Raw genomic sequence first — 24,381 nt, forward strand, 5'->3', positions numbered from 1 at the left:
CATTCACTCTGTTATAAGCATAAGCAAAGTCAGCAACATTTATTTGTAAAAATAAATTACTTTCTAAAAACTTTTGCTAAAGACTGTATGAAGAAAGCTGATATTCTAATCCATCAAGCTCACCCCAGTGTCAGTATATAGGCTTACAACCATTTGAGAGCATGTTGTTGTTGTTTTTTAATTTACTCTTTTTTATTTTTTAAAATATTTTTTACAATATATATCTTTAATATATTTAATGCAGTTGTTACTGTCTCTTCCCCTCTACACACAAGTCATTTATTCAAATGCCTTCTCTGATCCATAGGTTCGTAATCGTGACCCTCCATAATCTTGTGCATCTCTAAAGATCTTTATGATACTTTTGTCTCTATAGTGTTAATTTATAATGATAACTTAATTGACCTCTTCTTCCTTGCAGTTTTCCTGAGTACACAAAACTATTTTTTTTTTTTTATTTCCATTGTACTGAACTGGCAGCTATAACTAGCTTCTCCTCTTATGCAAAATTGTCTGTGTTGTAATGCTTAATATTTTACTTGTAGATAACATTTTAGTATTAATACTCAAATTAGCCAGGAAACTCAGCTGAAAAGCATTCTCTAAAAAGGAATAAAAAAAAAATTGCATGCTGATTTAGCATATCTTTGCACTTTGTTCCCCCCACCACTTTTTTTTTTTTTTTAAGGTGAAATGACTATTGCTCATGAACAGAAACAAACATATGGCTACATTTGCAGTTTCATTGCTTTGCTTATGATATGTGTAGAGAATGTATAGGCATTCATTTGTTTCTTTGCACTAGTTAAGAGCATCATCATCAAATTCCTGATATGTACATTCAAGGGGTGTACAGGATATGATAGTACTACATGAAAAATTTACATAATTACTAACTTCCTATCTACAATTTTCCTCCAAATCATTCTGTTACTTGTCAAGACTCCAATATTATCATTATCAGATCTTATATTTCTATCGTCTAAGGCACATTGTACCGTATCAATCCACCTATATCGTGGTCTTCCTCTGGGTCGTTTTCCTGCTAACCTGGCAGAGAACACCAGTTTTGCTAATCTTTCCTCACCCATTCTGTTTAAGTGACCGTACCACCTGAGATTAGCTCTGCTAACGCATTCCTGGATGCCGACAATGTCAAGTTCTTTCCTAATATCCTCGTTTTTAATATGATATTGCCATTGATGCCATCTGTTCACGCCTCTAATCTTTCTCAGGACTCTCATGTGTGGTCTCTAGTCTTTAGTCAAGTGTTTTACTTCTGACCCAGCTCTCAGATCCATAAGTTAAAATTGGTTTGAACACTGTCTTGTATATAGCTAATTTAGTGTTCCGACTAATTTCTCTCTTATTCCATATGAATTTATTCAATTGACTTCCTACCATACCAGCTTTGTTGATTCTGTTGTCTATTTTAATATTTAATTTACCATCTTCACTAAAAATCGTGCCTAAGTAGCTGAAATGTTTTACTTGTTCCACAGGTTCTCCATTCACAACATATTTGACATTTTCAACGATTCTACCTATTTTCATTGTTTTTGTCTTTTTATTGCCGATCTTCATACCATATCTATTACACCAGTTATTCAATTTAGTCAGGGAATCTTGCAAACTTGTAGCAGATTTATTTAGAATTATAACATCGTCTGCATAAAGCAAAGAGCTGATATTAACATCTCCAATTCTGATATCATGTTTAATACCACTTTCCTTCATAATGTGATCCATATAGATAATGAATAACAGAGGGGATAATGTACATCCTTGTCTCACACCAGATTTAACATTAAAACCATCTTCCTCTACTTCCTTCAATTCTAACTGCCAACTTACAACTGAAATACAGACTAAGTATTGATTGATATAATGCCCCATTGACACCATATAACTGTAGCATATTGAATATCTTCTCTCTCTCTCTTGGCACCTTGTCATATGCCTTATCCAGATTGACAAAACTTAAATACAGATCTCTGTTATATTCCCACGCTTTCTTGACTATTTGTCGTAAAGTGAAGATCTGAACCTGACAGCCTCTATTTGGCCTGAATCCAGATTGTTCTTCACTAAGCTTTTCTTTCACAATTCTTCTCAACTGTTTCTCAAGTATACTTGCATAGATCTTGCCAGGAACGCTCAGTAGGGAAATACCTCTGTAATTCTCACATTCAGTTTTATTTCCCTTTTTATATATGGGTACTATTAGAGCTCTACTCCAATCATCGGGAATTCGTCCCTCTGTCCAGGCTTTCTGAACTATGCAGTGCAGCCACTGTAAGACTTTTATACCACCATACTTCAGCATTTCTAGTTGAATATCACCTACTCCTGCTGCCTTTCCACATTTCAAGCCTTTGATGGCTTTTTCTACTTCAAATATGAATATGTATTCCTGACTGTATGCCTGTTGAGTGTTTTTTTACCACTATGTTATCACTGCTTGTTTCATTTAGCAATTTTTCAAAGTAATTACTCCATACTTCAAGGATATCTTTTTCTAGTGTTTTCATGTCAACTTTATCATCTCTAACTCCTTTTACAGCACTCTTTTCTCCATTTCTAAGCTTCTTCAACAACCTCCAGAATATCTTATCACCTTCTTGATATTTATTTTCTATATTCTTGACAAAGTCCTCCCATGACTTTTGTTTAGCTAGTTTTACACAGTGTTTAGCATTCTTGCATTTGTCTCTGTATTCTCTAAGAGCACAAGCTAACTTATTTGCCAGGAACTTTTGATATGCTTTCTTCTTTTCCTTCACTGCCTGTTTAACTTCCTGTGTTCACCATGGAGTTCTGATTTTTCTATCCTTGCAGACAACCTCACCACATGCCTCTCTGGCTGAATCAATCAGGGTTTTCTTCAAGGCTTGCCAATGAATCTCCAAGGTTTGGTTCCTGTTCTCAAACTCCTTCATTTTTTCTTCAATAATCTTTGTGTATTTTAGTTTACAGTTCACATCTGAGAGCTGCTCAACTTTTATTTGCTTTAAAACTTTCTTATATATTATTCTTTTCAATATGAAATTCAATTTTATCTTGCTCAAGACTAAATAGTGATCGCTTCCAATTTCAAATCCTCTGTACACTATCGTGACCTGCACCAGGCAGAAAACATTACTATGAACAATAACATAGTCAATGAGACTTTTCTTATTCCTTGCCTCTTCTCTCCATGTGAATTTGTGCACATTTTTATGTTGGAACATGGTGCTAGTAATAACCAGTCCATGTCCTGAGCAAAATCTTACAGGTATTTGCCATTATTATTAGCTTTGCTCTTTACTCCAAATTTTCCCGAAATATTTTTGTATATCTGAGAATCATTTCCTACTCTGCTATTTAGATCCCCAACAAGAACCAACTTTTCCTTTTTCATTGTGTCAGTTGCTTTTTCTAAAGCATCAAAAGATTCCTCCACTTCTACCTTAGTAGAACCTTCTGTGGGACCATAGGCACAAATAAGTCTCATTGTCCAATTCCCCATTCTGATATTTGCCCACATCACTCTACTTGAGACTGCCTGCCATTCAAGAAGATTAGCCTCGTATTTTGTGTTGAATACTATGGCTACTCCTTCTTTTCCTTGATTGTCATTTCCTGAATATAACATTTTGCATTTATTGCTCAGAAAGATCTCACCAATTTTTATCTTTATTGTTTCCGTCACCCCTATTATGTCGATCTGGTACTTATCTAATTCCTCAGCTAGCTCTATTTCTTTGCCTTTCAAGCCTCATATGTTGATAGTACCGATCTTTAACTCTGGTGATGTTGAGTTGGGGTGTGCTTTCAGATTTGTTCCAGTAGCTGACTTTTCGCTGTTCGCCCTGGTTCCCTGGCGAAAACAACAGGGAGGCCTTGTTTAACCAGGCGATGCCCCAGCCAGCATGAAATTTTGTCATGTTGTGCCATCATTTTCTATATTGGTTTAAGCCAATAAGAATGCAATTTGGTTGGCTAAATTCCAAATTGCCAGCCCATCCTCGTTCGTTCAGTATCGAGGTAGATACCCAACAGGGTGCACAACGAGAAGGTGAGGATTGGAACATTAGGGCAGAAGCCCTTGTCATTTCTCCGCATTCCTTTAAAGGTTATGTGGAGGTCTCCTCTCAGTTATACAGCTTTGACCCTTAGTTAAGCATCATGTTGTAATCTAGAGAAGAGATTAATGTTGTCATTTCAGAAAATAAATTACCAGATTTCTTTGTATCTGAGCTAAATTGTTCATCTATGCATAAGAGTTATTATTTAAAGATCCAAGGTAGATCTCTAAATAATAAAGAGAGGAAATTTCCACATAGCCTTTGCAGAATGTTGAGCCAACCACGGCTTATGACTGTCCAGTACTCATTCTTCTAGTCTGTCCTGGTAATAAATATTCACCTGGATACGGAATGAACAAGCAATTTGAGATTGCTTTTGCAATAACTGTTTTAGCCTTGCTGACAAATTGACTTATATCATAACAGATATAATGATATGAAATGAACTTCATTCTGGGACATCTCCCAGTTAAAGACCCTTGATTTTTTTTGTCAGGGCACATAAGAAATAACTAATTGAAATGTTCTCAAATTTGAACTGAAGACATTTAGCACAGGAATTCTGGAAATATCATGCCAATGCAATGATATTGCCAAGATGAAGAACATGAAACAGCCATTATTTGAAAGCATTAAAGATCAGAGAAAAAAACAAACAAACTCAGAGTATGCAACATTAAATAGAGAGATAATCCTCATGAATGGCAGTTGATTTCAAATGCTCTTGTGAGCAGTCAAAATGGTAATGAGTAAGTACCTTTAAGGTTATTTGTGCCCGAGGTTATTTCAGAATAGTAGAGGAATTTCATCAGTTATTAGAGTGTAGCTGATACAATGGAAACACTACTTCTGTTAGTTGTATTTTAAATCTAAACAGCACAAAAGAAAATAAATCCCAGACCAAAATTGTGCAATGAGTTGTGTAATTTCTAATGTCTGAGATTTTCTGAGAAAGCAAAACTAATAACTGTGATATGGATGCATTAGATTTCTATTTTAGACATATTCTTTTCATCACTAACACCATGTTCATTCCTTCAAAAGATCCCAAATTATTTTAAGTGATATTATCATATTTGTTCAGGACACAAGAATACAGAGATATAAGACAGTGTGTTCAAACCAGTTTTTACTAAATGTGATAGCTGGATTGAATCAAGTTTGGTTAATGACCAGAAATTTTCAAGGTTAAGAAAAATGAAAGATATGAGGTGCATTTCAGGTTGAAGGTTTTATTCAGTGGTGAAAATGATATGGTGAAGACTACGAAGTTCAAAGATAAATCAGAATGAAAGAAGAGGAGAAGTTGGTGCAGTAAGTTTGGAGCTGTACTCTGTATGGATGTTAACCTGTGTGGGTGGTGGTGGTGGTGTTACAAATTTTGCACTAAAATGTATTTTTTTTTTAATGTAGTTGCAATAAATGAAATTTTTTTTTTTTTTTTTTTTTTTTTTTTTGTTTATATTGATCATGATGAGGTGCTTACATACTTGAAGCTGGAATTAAGCTAATTAAGGGTGGCTCTGGTTAGTTATTGTTTGTTTGTTGATGGGTTAGAAATAGTGACCCTTAATAGATTTGATGTATATACCCCCTTTCTCCCACAGGAATGCTATGATACATGACTGAATTGGAAATTCAGAACTAGTATAAAGCATCTCATTAAGTCTGTAAGTGTGCATTTCTTATTTATAGTATACCTTTAATTCCCTTTTTAGGAGACTGTAGTTTATAAGGCTTCAGGTAACTTTTCTATAGCGATATTGTTATATTTCTTTACATTAGGTTGTTTTGTTTAAATCTGCTACTGATTCCAAAGAAGTCTTTTTATATTAGTTGTGTGAAGCATAACAGTTTTTTCTGTTTTCACCACAAATATTGAAATCTCCTCAGGATCTTCCAGTTATAAAACTGTGTTGCTGCTCACCATTTAATATTAGAGATTCGTTTACAATTTCTTAATTAAATTTTATGCACATTTCCAAATGGTGGTTAATAAATTGATCCCTATATAATTTTCATATGTTTTATCTCTTTATTTTTTTTAATAAAATTAGCGCTGATGTTTTTTTTCTATTTATTTGTGTATTTGTTTTTTTTAGAAACCTCATTTGTAACATATGGTAATATTTTTATGCATGTATTTATATATTGTTTTAATATAATAAATAAATCTTTTAATGTATATGGAAATAAATGACTTCTGCATTACTTCAACTTTGGTATCTCTTCTGGATTTGGCTCCCACTGGTGAGACCTTAATAAAGGTTGAAACTGGTCTGGTAGTGGTTCTTCTCATAACGCATTGCCATTATGCATGTTGGAAAGGAGGTGTTCTTGCATTATGGGATACTAACGTAGTTGATGTGAAGTCATTAGCCACTACGTACAAGTAGCCCAGTTGTGAAGATACTTCACATGCAAACTTTGATTGCTTACATGTGGATAAAGGATTACATGAAGAATATAATTTCTTGTAATCTTTAAGTTACACTTTTTAAATAGTTAACTGAAAAATTATTTCTCTTCCTCCATATTTCAACAGCTGCTTCTGTATTTTGCCAATTCCAGATGTTTTTCTATTTTGAAATTTTCTTATTTTTTGTGATTTTCCTTCTTTAGTACTAGTAGCTTAACTTCCTCTTATGTACCACAGATTTAATCTGTTCCTTCTGTTTTTGATGGTTCTCTCTTTCCTGAAGCTTAATATACTGCCTTGTTTAATTTTATTTTTAAAGATTTTCAAGTTTTACTTCGGTTTTTTTTTTTTGGTTTTCATTAAATTGCTTATACCTCTATATATTCTTAACTACTGAATCAACATGAAGATATCAGTAATAATCATTATTACTGACAGTGAATTTATGAATTCAGATCTTGAACAGAAATTCAGTAAGTGCTTACAATCATTACTAGATTTGATGTTTTCCACTAATTTTCCCCAAAAAATTTATATGTCCAGTATTGTATGTTATACAGGGAGTCCACAAATGTTTACCCTGATTATAATATATTATAACTCTTCAGTGGATAGTGAAATGGAACACAAAGTTAGACTTCAATGTATAACATATAGAAAAAAAAAAAGTCACGAGACCAATCAGGTGGGCATCATCCTGTTGAAAGATTACATTTGGTTGCATCTCCTATAGCTGGGGAATGGCATAATTATTGAGTATGTCTAAGTACACATTTCCATTAATTTCTTTTCAAGAAAGAAGAAAGGGCCAATCACTCGATCATGCATTAGTCCACACCACACATTGAGTTTTGGACTAGCTTGAATGCGTTCTCTTATGGCATGTGGGTTTTCAGATCCCCCAGATCCTTGCATTGTGTCTGTTGACTACTCCACTCACGTGAAATGTTGCCTCATCAGAGAAACAAACATGCTACAAAAAATCATTATCCTCAAATTCTTCATGCCATGGACGATCATCTGGCTTTATCTCCTGGACAATTTTGACTTTGTATGCAAACAATTTCAAACATTTGCGTACCACTTTGTGTACTATACTCCTTGGCATTTGAAGTTCTAGTGAAGCTCTTCTGATTGACTTCTGTGGTGACCCGGTGAAGGCAGTTTGAACTGCCTCAACTGTCTCCTCAGAAACCGATGGTCTGCCACTGCTTGTACTCTTATGAACTGAACCTGTTTCTAAAAACTTTGTCTTCCATGACTTAATGAGCTTGACATCAAGTGGGTTCTTTCCATGCTGTGCCCTAAACATTCGCTGCACTGTAACTGGAGATTTTGTTTCTGCTAGCCACAGAACACATTGGGTTTTTTCCTGTACTGAAGCCATTTTTAAAGAAAATCAGCAGCAGCACTTCTGGCGGCAAAATCAGTATACTGAAGATCCCAGTATGGAAACTTTGAGTGCCCAAGTTTACCTGCAACAAAATTTATTCAGTTAGTTGCATTGTTAAAATATTATAGCCAGTTGAAATCAGGTTAAGCATTTGTGGACAACCTGTATTTATCTTTTATTTTCCCTTGTGTTCTGAAAAATTTAAGTTTTTAAATTTTAGTTTTTGTTCTAGGAAATCCATATGTAGCAGATGGAACCTTATACCGACAGAAATCGTTACCAAGCCAAACAGTTATGGTTGCACCTTTTCAGACTCTCCCTACTCCAACAGCAACAGCTCAGCTTCCACTAGCTAATCATTTAACTCAGAGTTCAACAACAGTTCCATCTCAGCATCAGCAGATATCATCTCAGCCTCAGCAGCAGCAGCAGCAACAACAACAGCAGCAGCAGCAGCAACAACCACAGCCACAGTCTCAGCATGTTTTTCAAGGAGCTCACACAGTTGTATATATTCCTTATGTTCCATCACAGATACATAGTGCTTTAACACAGGTTCAGGGATCTCACTACCAACATCAGACACCAGAATCCAGGCCATTTCAAAATGTAATTTCCTGTTTATTGGTTTTAATTTCATTTTAAGGAAGCCAGTTCATAATTATCCATTTTTGAAATATCTGAATTACAAAAAAAAAAAAAATGCTGAAAGTTGCTTGACTATTCCACTGCCTTGGACATACTGTTTAATTGAACTTGATAATATATACGAGGGGTACCCAAAAATAGCTGGAATTATTTAAAAAAATTTTTTTATTGAAGTTTATAATACTCTATTCTAGTCTCCTTCAGTGTACTCTCCAGGTGAGTCAGTGTACTTGTCTTAACATTTTTTCCATTGCTGGAAACAGTTCTGGAACTGTTCAACTGGATTACTGTTTATGGCCTCCAGCGACTTTTTCTTTCACTTCATCCACATCAACGAATTGCTGGTTTTCTTTATCCATGGGAATTTAAAAAAAAAAAAAAGTTTTGGTCATTAAGAACTTGCTCTCTCAAATCACAGCAAACATTCAATGATTTTTTAAAAATTTTTTTATTTTTTAAATATATCCTCTGTGAGCAAACGGGGGCTCAAATTTAGCAGACACGAGTCATTTGCAAATCCGTTAAAATTTGCCGGCAACCTCCATGACAAATTTATCTATTCAGGAACTTGCTCAGTGTTCTCTTGGCGATCTTTATTGATTGCTTGGCAAACCTTTTCAATGTTTTCATAATTTCTGTCAAAGGTCAGCCAGATCATGGTTGGTCTTCAACTGACATATCCCTATTTCTGAAATGGGAAAACCACTTGTAGACCTGTGTTTTACCTAGAGTGTCATCCTTAAAGGCTTGTTGAAGCATAACAATAGTTTCAGCTGTAGTTTTACTCAAAAGAAAATCAAATTTCCCACTCACTCTCTGTTCCTTGTGGTCAGCCTTCACAAAATCTCCAAACTTGCTTGTAAGAACTAACAAAAAAGCCACCAGAACCACGAACTATTTCATAGAGGATGATGCCACTTGCTAGACTGGTGTAGAAAATATGATGCCTAGCGGCATCATCCATAACTAAAAAATGCATGCTCAGCAAGTTCAGATTCTATTTATTTTTGGGTACCCCCTTTTGTGTGTGTGTGTGTGTGTGTGTGTGTGTGTGTGTGCATATTTTAATATTGTGATTTATATTGAATGGGCTTCTTAAATTCTTAGTTTCAAAGCACATCTCACATGAAAGCAATTCACATAATGTGAATCACTTAGCTTGGCTACAAAGAGGATGAGGTAGATATTTAGGATTTTCATTCCAGAGTGAAGGAATAAGTGATTTATGGGGTATAGGTCAGGTGGCAGTTGGGGGGGGGGGGGTTCATCCCAGAAAGAGTGAATAAAGCAGTATTGCCTTTGGCATCTTGCAAATGTTCAGAGGATTGTGAATAAATTGAACTGCATACATCCAGTGAGAGTCTGATTTGCCATTCATCATTATTTCTCTTTCTTTTTGGGATGAGGAGAAGGATTCGGGAAGAATTCTGTGTGGTATTAAGTATGGTGGGTATCTTAGATCTATTGAATTGTTTTCTAATTTTGCAGGCCTAGGTTTTTTATTTTATTTATTTATAATTCTATTATATTAAAAAAAATTTTTTTTGCCTCTTATTTAATGACATTCTTTTTTTCAATAAACTGTTGCCAACTAAAATTAAACACATTTCATATTCATACTTCCTTCTTCTGTAAAATCTCATTATCACTATATCGGCCTTGATGTTTACACATAAGTAAATATGTGAATACAAAGTATTTGTTATTTAGAAGAATCTCACCTGTTTTTGTCTTTTGTTTCTTGTATTTCTCCAGTTCTATTAGTTCCACTTTTCTGTCGATGTCACTTATCTTGAATTCTGCTAATGTTGAATTCAAGTTTATTCTGCTTCCTGACTTTGTTTGCCCTGGTTCCTGGTGAAAACAATAAGAGCATTGTTTAACTGGCTGATGCCCAACTGCCAGGAAATTGCATCATCATTTTATTTTTGTTTAAGCCAATAAGAATATAGTTTGGTTGGCTAAATCCCAAATTAGCTTTCGCAGCCAATCCTCATTCATTTAGTATCCAGGTTGATAACCTACTAATTGAGTGCACCATGAGAAGGTAAGGATTGGGCATTAGTTTAGGAATCCTTGATTCTCCTCTTTCCTTAAAAAGGCCACGTGAGGTGTCCTCCAGTTTATTTAGCTCTCACCCTTAATTTCATCCCCTTCAAAATTTATTCAGATTAAATTTCTTCAGAATAATTACTCAGATTAAAAATTTGATTATAAACAAGAGACTTTGAATGATTATATGTCAGATTTTGAAAGTTATTAATTGCAGTAGTTGGAAGGGGATCAATAGAAACATCGATAGTCTTTCTTTCTAAAGAAATAGTTAGTGGTTTGTATATCTAATACTAATGTTAAACATATTTACTGTTGCATTTAGATGCTTTGGTCATAACTTGCTGAGCTCTCATTTTAAAAGACTTTGCATAATCAATGAACAATAAAATCATTGAAGATTGATAAGTAACATGTTTAGAGCCTACATAGCTCACTTGGTTTCAATGAAGCACTTTGGTTGGAAAGACATGGGTTTGAATCCCATCTGCGATTTAAAGAACCTTTAACACGGCTTCTCAGTCAAAGGTGAGTTAGCTAGGCCGACATAGATGTGGAGGGTTTTTAATCTCTCAAAATGGGCAAACTGGCTAGATATGTTCATGACATATCTACAGACATAGTGTGAGATTGAAGAGTTAAGGCCTCATTAATGTGAATCACTTACCTTTGCTACAAAGGAGGATGAGGTAGATATTTAGGATTTTCATCCCAATGTGAAGGAATAGAGATCCATAATAGTCAACCACCTTCTAGATAGAGATGGCACTTGGAAGGACAGAAAGTCATGTGTCTACCTCTGTGAAAGCTAAAGTTGATGAATAATAATTAGTTCATTACTTTTTTGTGACCGCTTTTTTAAGATTGCTATGTTATTAATTTCTATTGGTATTACTGACCTAACTAGTATCTTTAATATCAACACATTTTTCACTAAACTTTTTTGAGAGGGGAGATGATGTATTTTCAGTGTGAAAATAGGGTACCAAACTTGTAAAAGCAGAAACATTTTTATACTCTGCATCTTTTTCAGATATAAGCTGTTTTAATCTGAAATATAAGAAGCATTTTTGCATGCTATTACAAACATAAGCTATTACCTTATGAATGTTACATTGCATTTTTAATAATTGAAAACTCTGCTTGCACAGTAAACAGCTTTCTGTAGCAGTTATGGGGTCTTGTCACATTTGTATTACTTTAATTTTTAATCAAATGCAGTATTTTGTGCTTATGCTAATTTGCTGAAACTGCTAATGATTCAATAAAAATGAGTGAATCTCATCTGTATTGTACTGTATTTTATGTGTGCATGCATGAGGGGTTGGGTATCTTCATGCTTGCTATTAAAATCCTCTCTTCTTGTTTTAGATATTTAGTAGGATACTTGGGGGGGGGGGGATCAGTACTTCAGAAATTCTAAAGTACTGAAATGTTTTAACATTCTTATAGACTGTAGGTGTGATTTTCCCACTGTGCTTCAAACCATACCTAATGAAAATGTGCTAGTTTGGATGATCCTGGTTTCTCATTAACATAGTCAAGAAGTTTTTTTTTTTAAATGAATCTCTGCACTGTATATTCCATCTTCTTCTTTATGTAGTCTAACATGTTGAAAACATCTTTTCAGCATGTGTTCCAGAAAATATGTTTTTTGTTGAGCTGATGCTGATAGAGAAAAGCTGGTATCCCCCTGGAATCATCGCACTCAGCCTCCATTCCTTCTGTATTTTTCTATATCATTGACCAGTAGGTGGTGCTAAGTTTTTAGTTTTCATATTCATGTTGCACTATAAAAATTATAGAGAAAGTCTACTTATAAAGCTCTTTAGGCAGTTGCATGTATTTCTCAATTCATGTAAATTCTTGATCCTTGAAAGGACTATACCTACAGAATCCCTACATGATAAATGATATTAATAGACAAGGCAGGGTACATTGTTTTTGCTTTTCTTTTCTCTTAACACTCACTACTTATCCTAGTTATATGATATACCATTAGTGTAAGTCCAGTTAGTGTATCATTTCAGCTTGGCTAACATTGAACTATAGTATTTGTTTTTGCAATTAAAACATTAATTTTAGAGATGCAAAGATTGAATTGTATTATCTAGACTGCCTTGTGGATCAGGATGTATCCATTCTCATTCCCTTAGATTTTAGACTTGAATCCCACTATGGCATGAATTTCAAACTGTACAGGGATGAGTTTCATTATCTGTTATGAGATGGCTATCCTCTTGGATCCTTTTAGAGGTCTGGTGTGACTTCTAAAATTACCATGTTACATTTTCCAATCTCTGCAGAGATTGGAGAATAGATACTATCCACTTAGCCTGTCAGGATTACATTTACTGAATCCTAGAAGTTTTAATATGCCATACATGCTTAAATACATGTGTTCAATATTACATTGCATATACTGTTTATGCTTTTGGTACTTATATTTTTGCAGGTCTTGGGATGTGCTGTATCACATGAGAATGAAAAAGATGGCCATTAAGATATTAAATTTTGTTAAAACAAATGGCATAATAAATAATATATTTAAACCATCCATAGTACTAAAACATGCTAGAATCAGACTATATGATATCCTAACTAAACCAGCTTTATTATATGTAACTTAAACGTGGATCATAAGAAAGAAAGAATGAAATGAAGATTGTAAAATGAAGCCATTTTACAATCTTCAAATATAAAACCAATAAATTCTTGCATAAATTTAAAAAAATAAATTTCATAGAAAATTGGACAATAGCAGGCTACAAAAATTAGCATATAGATATAAATGGGGGGGGGGGAATGTAAGACCAAGAAAGTAATGGCATACGACTAGAACAGGCTGCTTTGTCTAAATCCATAATAGGAAGAGGGGGGGGGGATGGGTTTATGTTTAGTTATACAGGTATGTTTCCTTTGGTCTTATGCAAGTACTTCATATAAAGCTGATAGTGATATGATTTTTAATAAAACCTGAGAACTAACTGAATGAGCATCCATCCTTCTCTCCCTAATTTCACTGTAAGGGTGAGTGTGTCTGTATGAAATTGTGAGGTTTGAATTTTGAAGGTGTAAGGTATTTCTTTAAAAATATTTTTGGTTTTGCATCCTGGTACTTCCTTCGATGCATTTAATTATCTTCTTGCATAGGAATATATTTTCTATGTGTATTTTCTATATCTCATATAGCAATTGCAGATAAGTCCTTTTTACAAGAACATTCCATTTGTTCTTTTTTATTGTATATTTTCATCAATTTACAGTTGATGATTAGAAAGTGAAAGATTTTTGCAGGATGGGATTTCAGCATTTATTCTGACATCTCTTTTTTCATTTCATGCTATTGCGAATGAGTGATTCATTCTTATGCTGGGAAGCTTCATATTCACTAGAAACTCAGTGTGATAGTCTGTTAAATTTGTAGTACACTTTTGCTATTTAGGCTATTTTGACATTGGACCTTGGTATAGAAAGCTTACTCATATATTCAACTGAACATGGTTCTAAGAACTTATTGTGGGTTTCGATCTTTAAATAGAGGATAAAATGGTTTCTTGATTCCGGGAGGTGGAAAAAAAAATTGAAATAAGTTAAATTGGCCTCATTTAGTTTGGGAAAGATGGTATGAAGGCTTAATGCAATGTCAAGATGAGGCCATTTGGCCTTTTATATTTTCCTTGTTGGCAGACTGTCATCATAATCATCATTATCGAATTCCTGATGCGCATCCTCTGGGGATGTGCAGGATAATTATTGACAGTACTACATGAAAAAGTTACACCATTACTAACTTCCAATCAACGACTTCCAACTATAATTTTACAGATAACAGATTACTGTTATCTGTAAAATTACAGTATTATCAGATCTTATATTTCTGTCTTTAAGGCACTTTTTACTGTATCAGTTCATCTATATCTCGGTCTTCCTCTGAGTCTTTTTCCTGCCAACCTGGCAAAGAACACTTGTTTTGCTAATCTTTCCTCTCCCATTCTGTTTAAGTGATTATACTACCTGAGATTAGCTCTACTAACACATTCCTGAATGTTAACAATGGCAAGTTCTTTCCTAATATTTTCATTTTTAATGTGATAATACTGCCAGTTATGCAATCTGTTCACTCCGCTAATCTTTCTCAGAACTCTCATATCATATATCTCCAGTCTTTGATAAAGTGTTTTATATCTAACCCATCTCTCTCTCTGTTCCATAAGTTAAAATTGGTTTGAACACAGTCTTGTATACAGCTCATTTAGTGTTTTTCATTAATTTCTGTCTTATTCCATATAAATTTATTCAGCTGACTTTCTACTATGCCAGCTTTACTAATTCTGTTGTTTATTTCCGTATTTAATTTACCATCTTCACTAAAAAAAAAAATTTTTAAAAAGTGCTTAAATGGCTGATATATTTTACTTATTCTATAAGTTCACCATTCAGGATACAGTTAATGTTTTCAGTGTTTCTAGGTCTATTTCCATTGTCCTTGTCTTTTTATTGCTGATTTTCGTACCAAATTTATCATAACAGTTATTCAATTTATTCAGGGAATCATGCAGACTTCTACTGGATTTACTCAGAAGTATAACATCATCTGCATAAAGTAAAGAGCTATGATTAACTTCACTAATTTTGATATCAGATCTAATACTACTTTCCTTTATAATATGATCCATATAGATAATAAGAGTGGAGATAATGTGCACCCTTGTTACACACCTGATTTACACCTTTAATAGAGACTTGTATTGCTTGATATAATGTGTCATTTACACCATATAACTGTAGCATTTTGCAGAGCTTTTCTCTAGGCACGTTGTCGTATGCCTTTTCCAGATCAACAAATATTGTCTATAACAGTGCTTCCCAAACTTCTGGATGTCAGGGGCCCCTTTGCAAAAATTAAAATATTTCACGGCCCCCCTCGAAAAAAAATCGTGATAGAGAGATATATTATTATAATATTTATTGTATTTATATTCAATACAAAACATACACAGCGAATATTGCAAAAATCAAATGCATATATTACATTTTTTGCCTCTTGCCGTTTGGTTCTGAAGACGATGCGGGATGTTCGGTAAAATATGAAATACTGTCCTTTTTTTTGAGTCTGTTTCTGCTTCTTCTGATTGTTCGCGGGAATTTTTTTATATTTTTTATCAGCCACTTATCCATCTCAGGGTTAAATTTTTTAACTTAGAATAGATCAAATAATATCACCACTTACCGATACTGGCACACCACAGACTGATAACATGAAATTAGTGAATATTACCTGAATAAGGGAATCCCAGGATCAGGAAATTTTTCTCTTTTGTGACTTTTCTCCCTTTATGGTAATTAAGCCTAACGCGAAACAGACAGCAAAGGCAGGTTATTAAAACGTGCATATGATTGGTGCGGTATTAACAAAAGATCGCGCAACTGAAAGATAAAAGCATAGCTGACAATTGAGTTGAAATGCTAACTCTCTTCAAACGAATTCCAAATGTGAAACTCCTATAACATTCATTATATATATATATATATATATATATATATATATATATATATATATATATATATATATATTACTTAGTTTTAACACTTTTACGAATTTTAACACGTTCAGTTGAATTTTATTGCTGCCTTGGGAAATTGAACTCACACACATCTAATTAGTAACAATAGTTTTTAGTTAGATACTGTGTTTGCCCATGCAACATATGGTTTTGTTTCAGTCTATACAGCATAGTTTCTGTATGAGGGGACATGTGATTCATTAATTAGTGTGTTTTTATCCCAGTTGTCTCTAATTGCACTATTTGTTGAGAAATATATTACACAGACTCCTCATACCTTATTCACTTGCATAATAAAAGTACTTGTTTTTATTGCCTCTGCAGTATAGTGGCTGTTAGGGAGGGGTGTTGTTTACCACTGCAAGAGAATTACTATCTCCCCACATGAACTTGTTTAAGCATTTTTTCATGTGTGAAGTATATGCGAAACTTTTATTGGTAACAGAAAACTAGCTCGGATGACAGTGATAATATAAAATGAGTTTTGATATGTATATAAAGTCAATATCAACAGTCCCTGATTACGAACGCATGATGAAAGGGACAGGAAGATTTGGAGCTTCCCTGGAGAGCATTCGAAATAAATACAATTAACCACTGCTTTGAAATGAAACATGAATAAGCAATATTTACTAATATTCATTAAGCGCTGAAATACGCAGAAAGCAAAGTTTGTGAACCAACACCAATGTGTGAATTTTTCCATTAAAATATAAAAAATAACAAAAAAGAAATAATAAATAATAAAAGTTAAATACGTTTCTTTTAAAATAAAAAGAATCTACTTTAGTCTTAAAACATTTTAAATTTGTTTTCATTATTTCATGGCCCCCTCAACAAAACCTACTGCCCCCAAGGGGGCCGCGGCCCACAGTTTGGGAAGCGCTGGTCTATAACATAGTCAATAAGACTTTTCTGTCATCTTCTGTCCACGTGAATTTCTGCACATTTTTATGTTGAAACATGGTGTTAGTGGTAACCAGTTCATGTCCTGAACAGAAATCCAGCAGGCATTTACCATTATTATTAGCTTTGCTCTTTTCTCCAAATTTTCCAAAACACTTTTAAATGTCTGGTAGTAATTTTCTACTCTGCCTATTTAGATCTTCAACAAGGACCAACTTTTCCTTTTTCATTGAGCCAGCTGCGTTCTCTAATGCCTCAAAAAATTCTTCCGTTCTTGCTTAGTAGAACATTTTGTGAGACCATAAGCAGAAATATGTCTCATTGTCCAGTTCCCCATCTGATTTGCCTCCATCACTCTATTTGATATTGCCTCCCATTCAAGAAGATTATCATAATTTTTAGTGTTGAATACTATAACTACTTCTTTTTCCTGATTATTATTTCCTGAATATAACATTTTATGTTTTTCACTTAGAAAGATCTCACTTGTTTTTGCCTCCTTTCTTTTAGTCATTCCTATTATGTCAATCTTGTACTTATCCAATTCTTCTGCTAGATCTATTTCTTTTCCATTGATGCTTCTTATGTTAATAGTACCAATCTTGAACTCTGTTGATTTGGAACGTGTTCTGGGATTTGTTCCAGTAGTTGACTTTTAGCTGTTCTTCCTGGTTCCTTGACAAAAAAAAATGGGGTCTTGTTTAACTGGGTAATACCCAAGCTGACATGAAATTCTGTCACGTTATATTATCATTTTTACATTGTGATGTAAGCCAATAAGAATACAGTTTAGTCAGCTAAATCCCAAATTGCCAGCCCATTCTTCTTTGTTCAGTATCCGGGTAGATACCTAAGAGGATGCACCACAAGAAGGTGAGGATTGGACATTATGTCAGAAGCCCCAGTTGGTTCTCTGCATTTTTTAAAAAGCTTTATATAGATCTCTTCTCAGCTATAGAGCTTTGACCCTTGAGCAACCCTGTTTGTTCCTGATATTACAATTATATTCCAATATCTACAGAACTCAATCAAAGTCAGGCCGAGTATGCTCCTAAAAATTTACAGGAATGTGAACACACCTATTCAGTAGCTAAATTGGAGACCTGGTTTTCCCATTCATAAAGGAAATCCAACAAAAATGAGTAAGAAGAAAGAAGGAATCCAACATGTTTATTGAGAACAGGTGAAAGTTGTAGTGTTCTTTGAAATCTTGCCCTTTTTAAGTTTCTTTGGAAAGAGTAACAGAAGTTGTTTCAAAGAAAACAGTCAGTTGAAAAAGGAGGAAGATAAGTTTGTTTTGTTGATTTGAAGATGTAAATTAAATGGATGATAAACATAGCTGCTTGTGTCTGTGCAGGAATAATGGTCGCAATTTCAGCAGAATACTGTCCATGTAAGAATTCCTAAATACAGACTAAATTGTCAATTTTGTTTTGAAGAGGATGCCCAGAAAAATTCTAACAACATAGTTAATGAAAAAAGAAAGTTTGCTTGGAAGAGGGTACCTTAATAGCCTCATATGGTCTGTGACACTAGATCAGCAGAAGAATAACCTTATAGGTTGAATTTATTTTAAGTAATGACTTAAAAGACACTTTTTGTTGGTTCCTGAGTTGTGTTTTTGTTGATCCCCCCCCCACACACACACACTGGGAATCTAATTATTAGGAGCTGTCACAGAGATTCTGTACAAACAAAACATTTTATACCAAATGGTTATAAAATGAAATGAATTTTACCCATCTCAAGGGATATAGACAACACTTTTGTTTCAGACAGCTGTATAAAACAAACTACTTGATAGAATGACTTTCAATTTCACATCGATGCTTAGGAGAGATGTACCACCTTTTAAAAAAATTTTTTTTGCAGATAGTGTTGCCATCTATAGTCAAGGCTGAGAACTTTTCAGACCACCCTCGTATACTTGTAATATTCTATAAGTTAATACAGTGATTAACATTCTTTCCTAAACACTTTACACGAAACTACAAGAACATTTACTGGTCTCAACAGTTTGTTCACCATTCCTCTTTCCCCTGCTTTAGTGGAAAGTAAATAAAAAGAAAAAAAAAACATCTATGGGAACAACTCTTTTCCTGTGAGATCCATTTTAGACAATATATTATCTATTGATATCATCACAGTGAAAAATTGATCAAGCTTGAATGAAATACCTTTTCATCTTTTGCAGAATTTAATTCTGCAATGGTCATCTGTTTCTCAAAGCAGTAAACCATATTACAGTGTGTATAATACTACCCATGCATCTATAATACCTAAAAACATCAAGTTGGTTCCCCCCCCCTTTCTTTAAACAATGGTGGAATGTGGCATAATTTGGCATGAAAGCCCAAAATAAAGCTTGGGATATCTTACTCCAAGAAACTCAATTGCTGTCAAACATTGATCAACTTCTTGGGTCAACTCTCACATCACATGGTGCCTTTCGCACATTGCCTGCTCAAAGCTTTTATGTTGAAGCAAGTGAACCATCTGTATAACTTAGAAACAGTTCTCTTAGCTGTATCCTAAAAATAGTCTCTTATAGGATATCCTTCATGGACTAGTATTGTTTCACTGTGTTGGAAGGCTCAGCTCACTATCACACACATCAGATCTACCATACATCCCTTTGGTGTTTAATTTAAAGAGATTATGCAAGTGGCATGAGTGTTGACATTACCTTTCCAAACATAACAACATTCCTCCATAGTAGTGTATTCATCCTATAATCTCTCACTATGCCAGCTAAGGAAGTCTCACACTATCCTAATCTTCCAATCTATACTGACAGTTCAAAATCTGAGACCTCTGTTGGTTGTGCTGTTTTATTTCCTGATTTGATTTTATCCAATCAGATCCCAGTATATTGCAGGAATGATATAGCAGAGTTGCATGCAGTTTATCTTATTCATATAAAAGAAAACTGTTACCAAAAGTGTATGATTTATACAGCGTTGTTAAGTTCTGTGCAGGTCATTACTTCTCCTGTGCACAATCTACATCCAGTGCTTTGTAAGGTTCTACAACTGTTCTACAAATTGTAGGCATTAAATTTTGATATTCAGGTGTACTGGATTCTCAGCCACATTGGAATTTAAGGAAATAAAACTATAGATGTAGCTGTTTGTCCCAATATCAGTCATCATGACCGGAAGCACTGACAAACAAGTTGTTTGAGGTTAAGAGACAGATGAGAGGAAGTTGCTCTTACTAGGCTCTGCATAGGTCACAGTTATCTTACAGATTTGTATTTACTTAGGGCTGATGACCCACCTATTTGTGAGCAATGCAACATCCATCTCACCATTTGTCATGTTCTTGTGAAGTGCCTGTACTTTGCTAAAGAAAGGAATGTATTTTTTTTTTTAACTACACTCACTGAGCCATATACACTCGGACTGATCTTATCAGACTCAGATAAATGCATGAGGATTTTAACTTTTGAAAAAGATCAATTTATACAATCACATTTGATTATATATATTCTATTTATATGTAGTACTGGCTTGCTTAATCAATTAAAAAAATTTTTTTTTGTGCATAACATACACTAGTGGCCAATATTGTGGAAACCTTTTGGAAAAAGTGTATTTCATGGCTCATAACACCACTTTTTTTTGGAGTAATACCATAAAATTATATATCAATGAAAGATAATTTAATCAAGAATGTAATGCAATAACTTTTATGAAGGATTTTTTATTAGAACAGCAGTTATAAAGAAGAAAAGTGAAACACACAGAAAAAAATGAGATACAAATATTCTCACAATGTGAATTAATACTTAGTTGGGTAACCTTTAGCGTTAATTACGGCCTTACAACGCCTTCCCATGGAGTGAACCAATTTTTTAGTTCTGCAGCTGTTATAATGTGAAACCAAGATTGAATTATTGCTTCTATTAATTGGGTTTTATTGGTGGGTTGCTTCTGACTAACAAGTTTCTTTAGTCGTCTCCATAGATTTTCGATTGGGTTAAGGTCTGGGCTATTCCCAGGCCAATTCAGCAGTGGAATATGATTAACTTGAAACCACTTTTTGCACACAGCAGCAACATGACATGGAGCTGAATCCTGTTGAAATATAAATGCTTCATTATCTTGGAAAAGATCACGTGCGGAAGGCTTGAGTTTGGGCTCAAGTATTTCATTTATGTATTTTTGGGCATTTATATTCCCATTAATCACGCAAATTCTGCCCACACCCTTTGATGTCATACAACCCCAGATCATAACACTAAGTGGGTGTTTCATGATAGGTGTAATGCAATCAGGATGCAAATCTTCTCCGATTCTTCTCCTTGCGTATTTTATGTCATCACTACCAAACAGGAAGATTTTGGTCTCATCACTCCAAATAACACTGTCCCATTGTTCTGCTGTACAGTTGACATGGGTTTTAGCCCAGTTTAATCTTTTCAACCTTTGTTTGAGAGATAAAAATGGCTTTTTTTGTGGAATTCTAGCATTTAGACCAAATTCCTGCAGTCTACACCGAACAGTCCTTGCACTCAACTTCACATTGTATTGTGCCAATTCATTTTGTATACATCCAGATGATTTTCTTCTGTCACGTAGGCACAGTCTCTCAATTCTTCTATCATCACTTGCTGTTGTACACCTTTTACTGCCTTTACCAGTCTGGTTTTGTAGTGACCGAGTCTCCTTATACCTTTTCAAAAATTTAGAAATGCCACTTAAGTGGAAACTTAGTGGTTAAGTTTCCACCAATTTTTCTTCTAATTTCTTCATAACTGTAGCCTTGTTCACTTAATAGTACTATATTACATCTTTCTGGGTGACCAGTCAACTCTTTGCGCCATTTCTTTAATTTTATTACGTTTTACAAGCTCATGAAATGAAAGAACACAAAAAAAAACCAACCAACTTGATAGCAATCACATAACACACTGACAAATGTCCTCCTCCTCTCAGCTCCAATACATGACATCAATAACTGAATCCTACTGTGACCTTATTGGCTGATTGCCAAAACAAGATGACACCTGATTGACTCTCTAAACACTCATGCTTATTGGCTACATTCAAATGATGGAAAGCTACTTCATATCAACCTAAGCAAGTTGTGCTTCTTTTTTCTGGTTATTTGGCTATAACTTTTCATAGAATGGTTGAATGACAGATGATTGAACAAACTTTGTTGCATTACATTCTTGAGTAAATTATTTTTCCATTGATATATAATTTTATGGTATTACACCAAAAAAAGTGGTGTGTTATAAGCCATCAAACCTCAAAAATACACTTTTTCCAAAAGGTTTCTGCAATTTTGGCCACTAATGTATTTACTTCATCTCTTTATTACTATTTCTTCGAGTACCATTATAACTTTTAGTTTAGTGCAGAACGTCCTTTTTCCAATAAACTTGTAATCAACCACATCCTATCCATCCTGGCACGAGCCTATCAGATCTATATCCTTTTTTATTCCAAACAGTACTTTTCTCCTACTCATCTCTTGACACTTTACAAAGTTCAAATCTGCTTAATCTTAGAATACTGTTCTCACATTTAGGGTAGTGCACCTAAGACCCCCCTCAAAAGCGAGAAATGTACTTAATTGTGATCTACTCCCTCCAATTACTTTCCTTTAATAATGTACAAATACGTGAGCTGCTGGTCAGCACCCTTATACAGTTCAATTCTAATCTCATAGAATCCCTTAAAGTTTTCCCCAATGATTGTAATCCTCAGGTATTCAAGAAACATATCTTCAAATACCTTTCATCTTTCTAGTCCTGTGCACGCACACACACATCACTGTTGTGTTACAGGTCTTGTGATTTTTGTGTGTATAGGGTTAATATATATTAAAACATGATCATACCCAAGCATGATACATCTGTTGTCAGAGCCAAAATGACTTATTGGTCCCACTCACATTACCGAATCAACTAAAACCAAAGCAGTTCTGGGACAAAATCTAGAAAATGAATTAGGTATATTTGCATACCTAATTTCAATTCTGGAACAGAACAGAATAATTACTCATCCAAAAGCAGTTGCAAATACTTGAGGGAAGAGTTTTGCCAAAACAACAGTGGTTCTAACTCTTGAATTTCTGGCAAAAAGCAAAGTAGAAACATCAAATTCTGTCTGAAGTTATTTTTTTTCTGCTTTGCTTTCTTGTATCTTAAAGTTTATAACAGGCTGTATAAACTGAAGGATGAACTGAAAGCTGCTTTGCTTCATTGACCAATGGCTATAGGACCAGATAATATCCATGATGGTCAGACATCTATTACTCTCACCTATGGATCAACTGCTCTAATTTTCAAAGAATTTTCTGTGAGAAATAATTTTCAGATTCCTTGCTAAAGGGCAATTATAATTCTCTTTCCAAAGACAGGTAAGAATCCAAAAATTGCCACAAATTATCATCTGATTTCTGTTTTTCTTCTAAGACAGTCTGATTTCTGAAAATGTCACTCAATATTAAATCATTTAATAAAATGGAAACACCAATTTAGAGATTCTTTCCTAAAAGAAGAGCATCTAGTAAGTTTTGTTCATATTGAAAGCATTTAACCTAGATTTGAGGTTTGATGTCTTGAAAGAACTATATAACTTCAGTCTTAGAGGCAATTCTGTTTTCATAACAATCTGAATCTCATAATTATGAGGTAAAAGAGCTCTCTCTCTCCCCTGAACTTGTTCTTCAAGAGGAAGGAATTTCAGAAGGATGATTATTAAGTATCGTGGTATTTGCAATCATGTCTAACCTGATAACAGCTGATACTGTAATCCAGATGCAAATATTTGGATAAATTTACCATATTTTGTCCTTGCAATGTGTACATCTTACAAAAACAGTGGCAGCAAGCCCCTGACTGTTTTTACTCCTGGGTTACTTACCATTGAGTTTAACTTCACAGAACAAAAGAATCCATGCACCCCTCAGCCAGGATAAATGTCATTTGTCCTGGCTGAGGACAAATGACATCATTTGTCCAAGACTAAAGCTAGGACAAATGATGATCAAAATTGCAATACAATTCTTAGGATTTATATCTTATTTAACAAAAAAAAAAAAAAAGTAAAAAAAAAAGAAAAAAAAAAGCAATATTCCTACTCACCATATCTTAATTGCAAGATAAATGCCAGAGAGCAGTGCACATCCTTCATCTTCCAATCCCTGAGATGTCGATTTATGTTCTATGCTATGTCTCTATTGAGCATTTATCAAATTTTGACTGTGTCCCATGTTTATGCTTTTAGCCAAGACAGTATATGTCATTAGCTTAATCCTGTTCACCAGCAAGTAATCAGAACTGCATCTGGAGCAAGCAATGAATTGGCAATG

The 24,381-nt window shown here is 34.2% G+C and overlaps 1 protein-coding gene across 17 annotated transcripts in view; it reads left to right on the forward strand.

Annotated features, from left to right (window-relative positions):
- The window catches only part of LOC150100204 (uncharacterized), a 566,343-nt gene that overhangs the window by 424,583 nt on the left and 117,379 nt on the right, over window positions 1–24,381 (forward strand). For all 17 annotated transcript variants that reach the window (XM_090402864.1, XM_090402869.1, XM_090402857.1 and 14 more), the window contains one exon: window positions 8,112–8,488. In XM_090402864.1, the coding sequence (XP_090258990.1) occupies window positions 8,112–8,488 (377 nt within the window). The remainder of the gene's footprint in view (window positions 1–8,111; window positions 8,489–24,381) is intronic.

The sequence above is a fragment of the Typopeltis vanoorti genome, chromosome 13, assembly GCF_054136105.1.
Source record: "Typopeltis vanoorti isolate ZY-2024b chromosome 13, IOZ_Tvanoo_1.0, whole genome shotgun sequence".
Taxonomy (NCBI): Eukaryota; Metazoa; Arthropoda; class Arachnida; order Uropygi; family Thelyphonidae; genus Typopeltis; species Typopeltis vanoorti.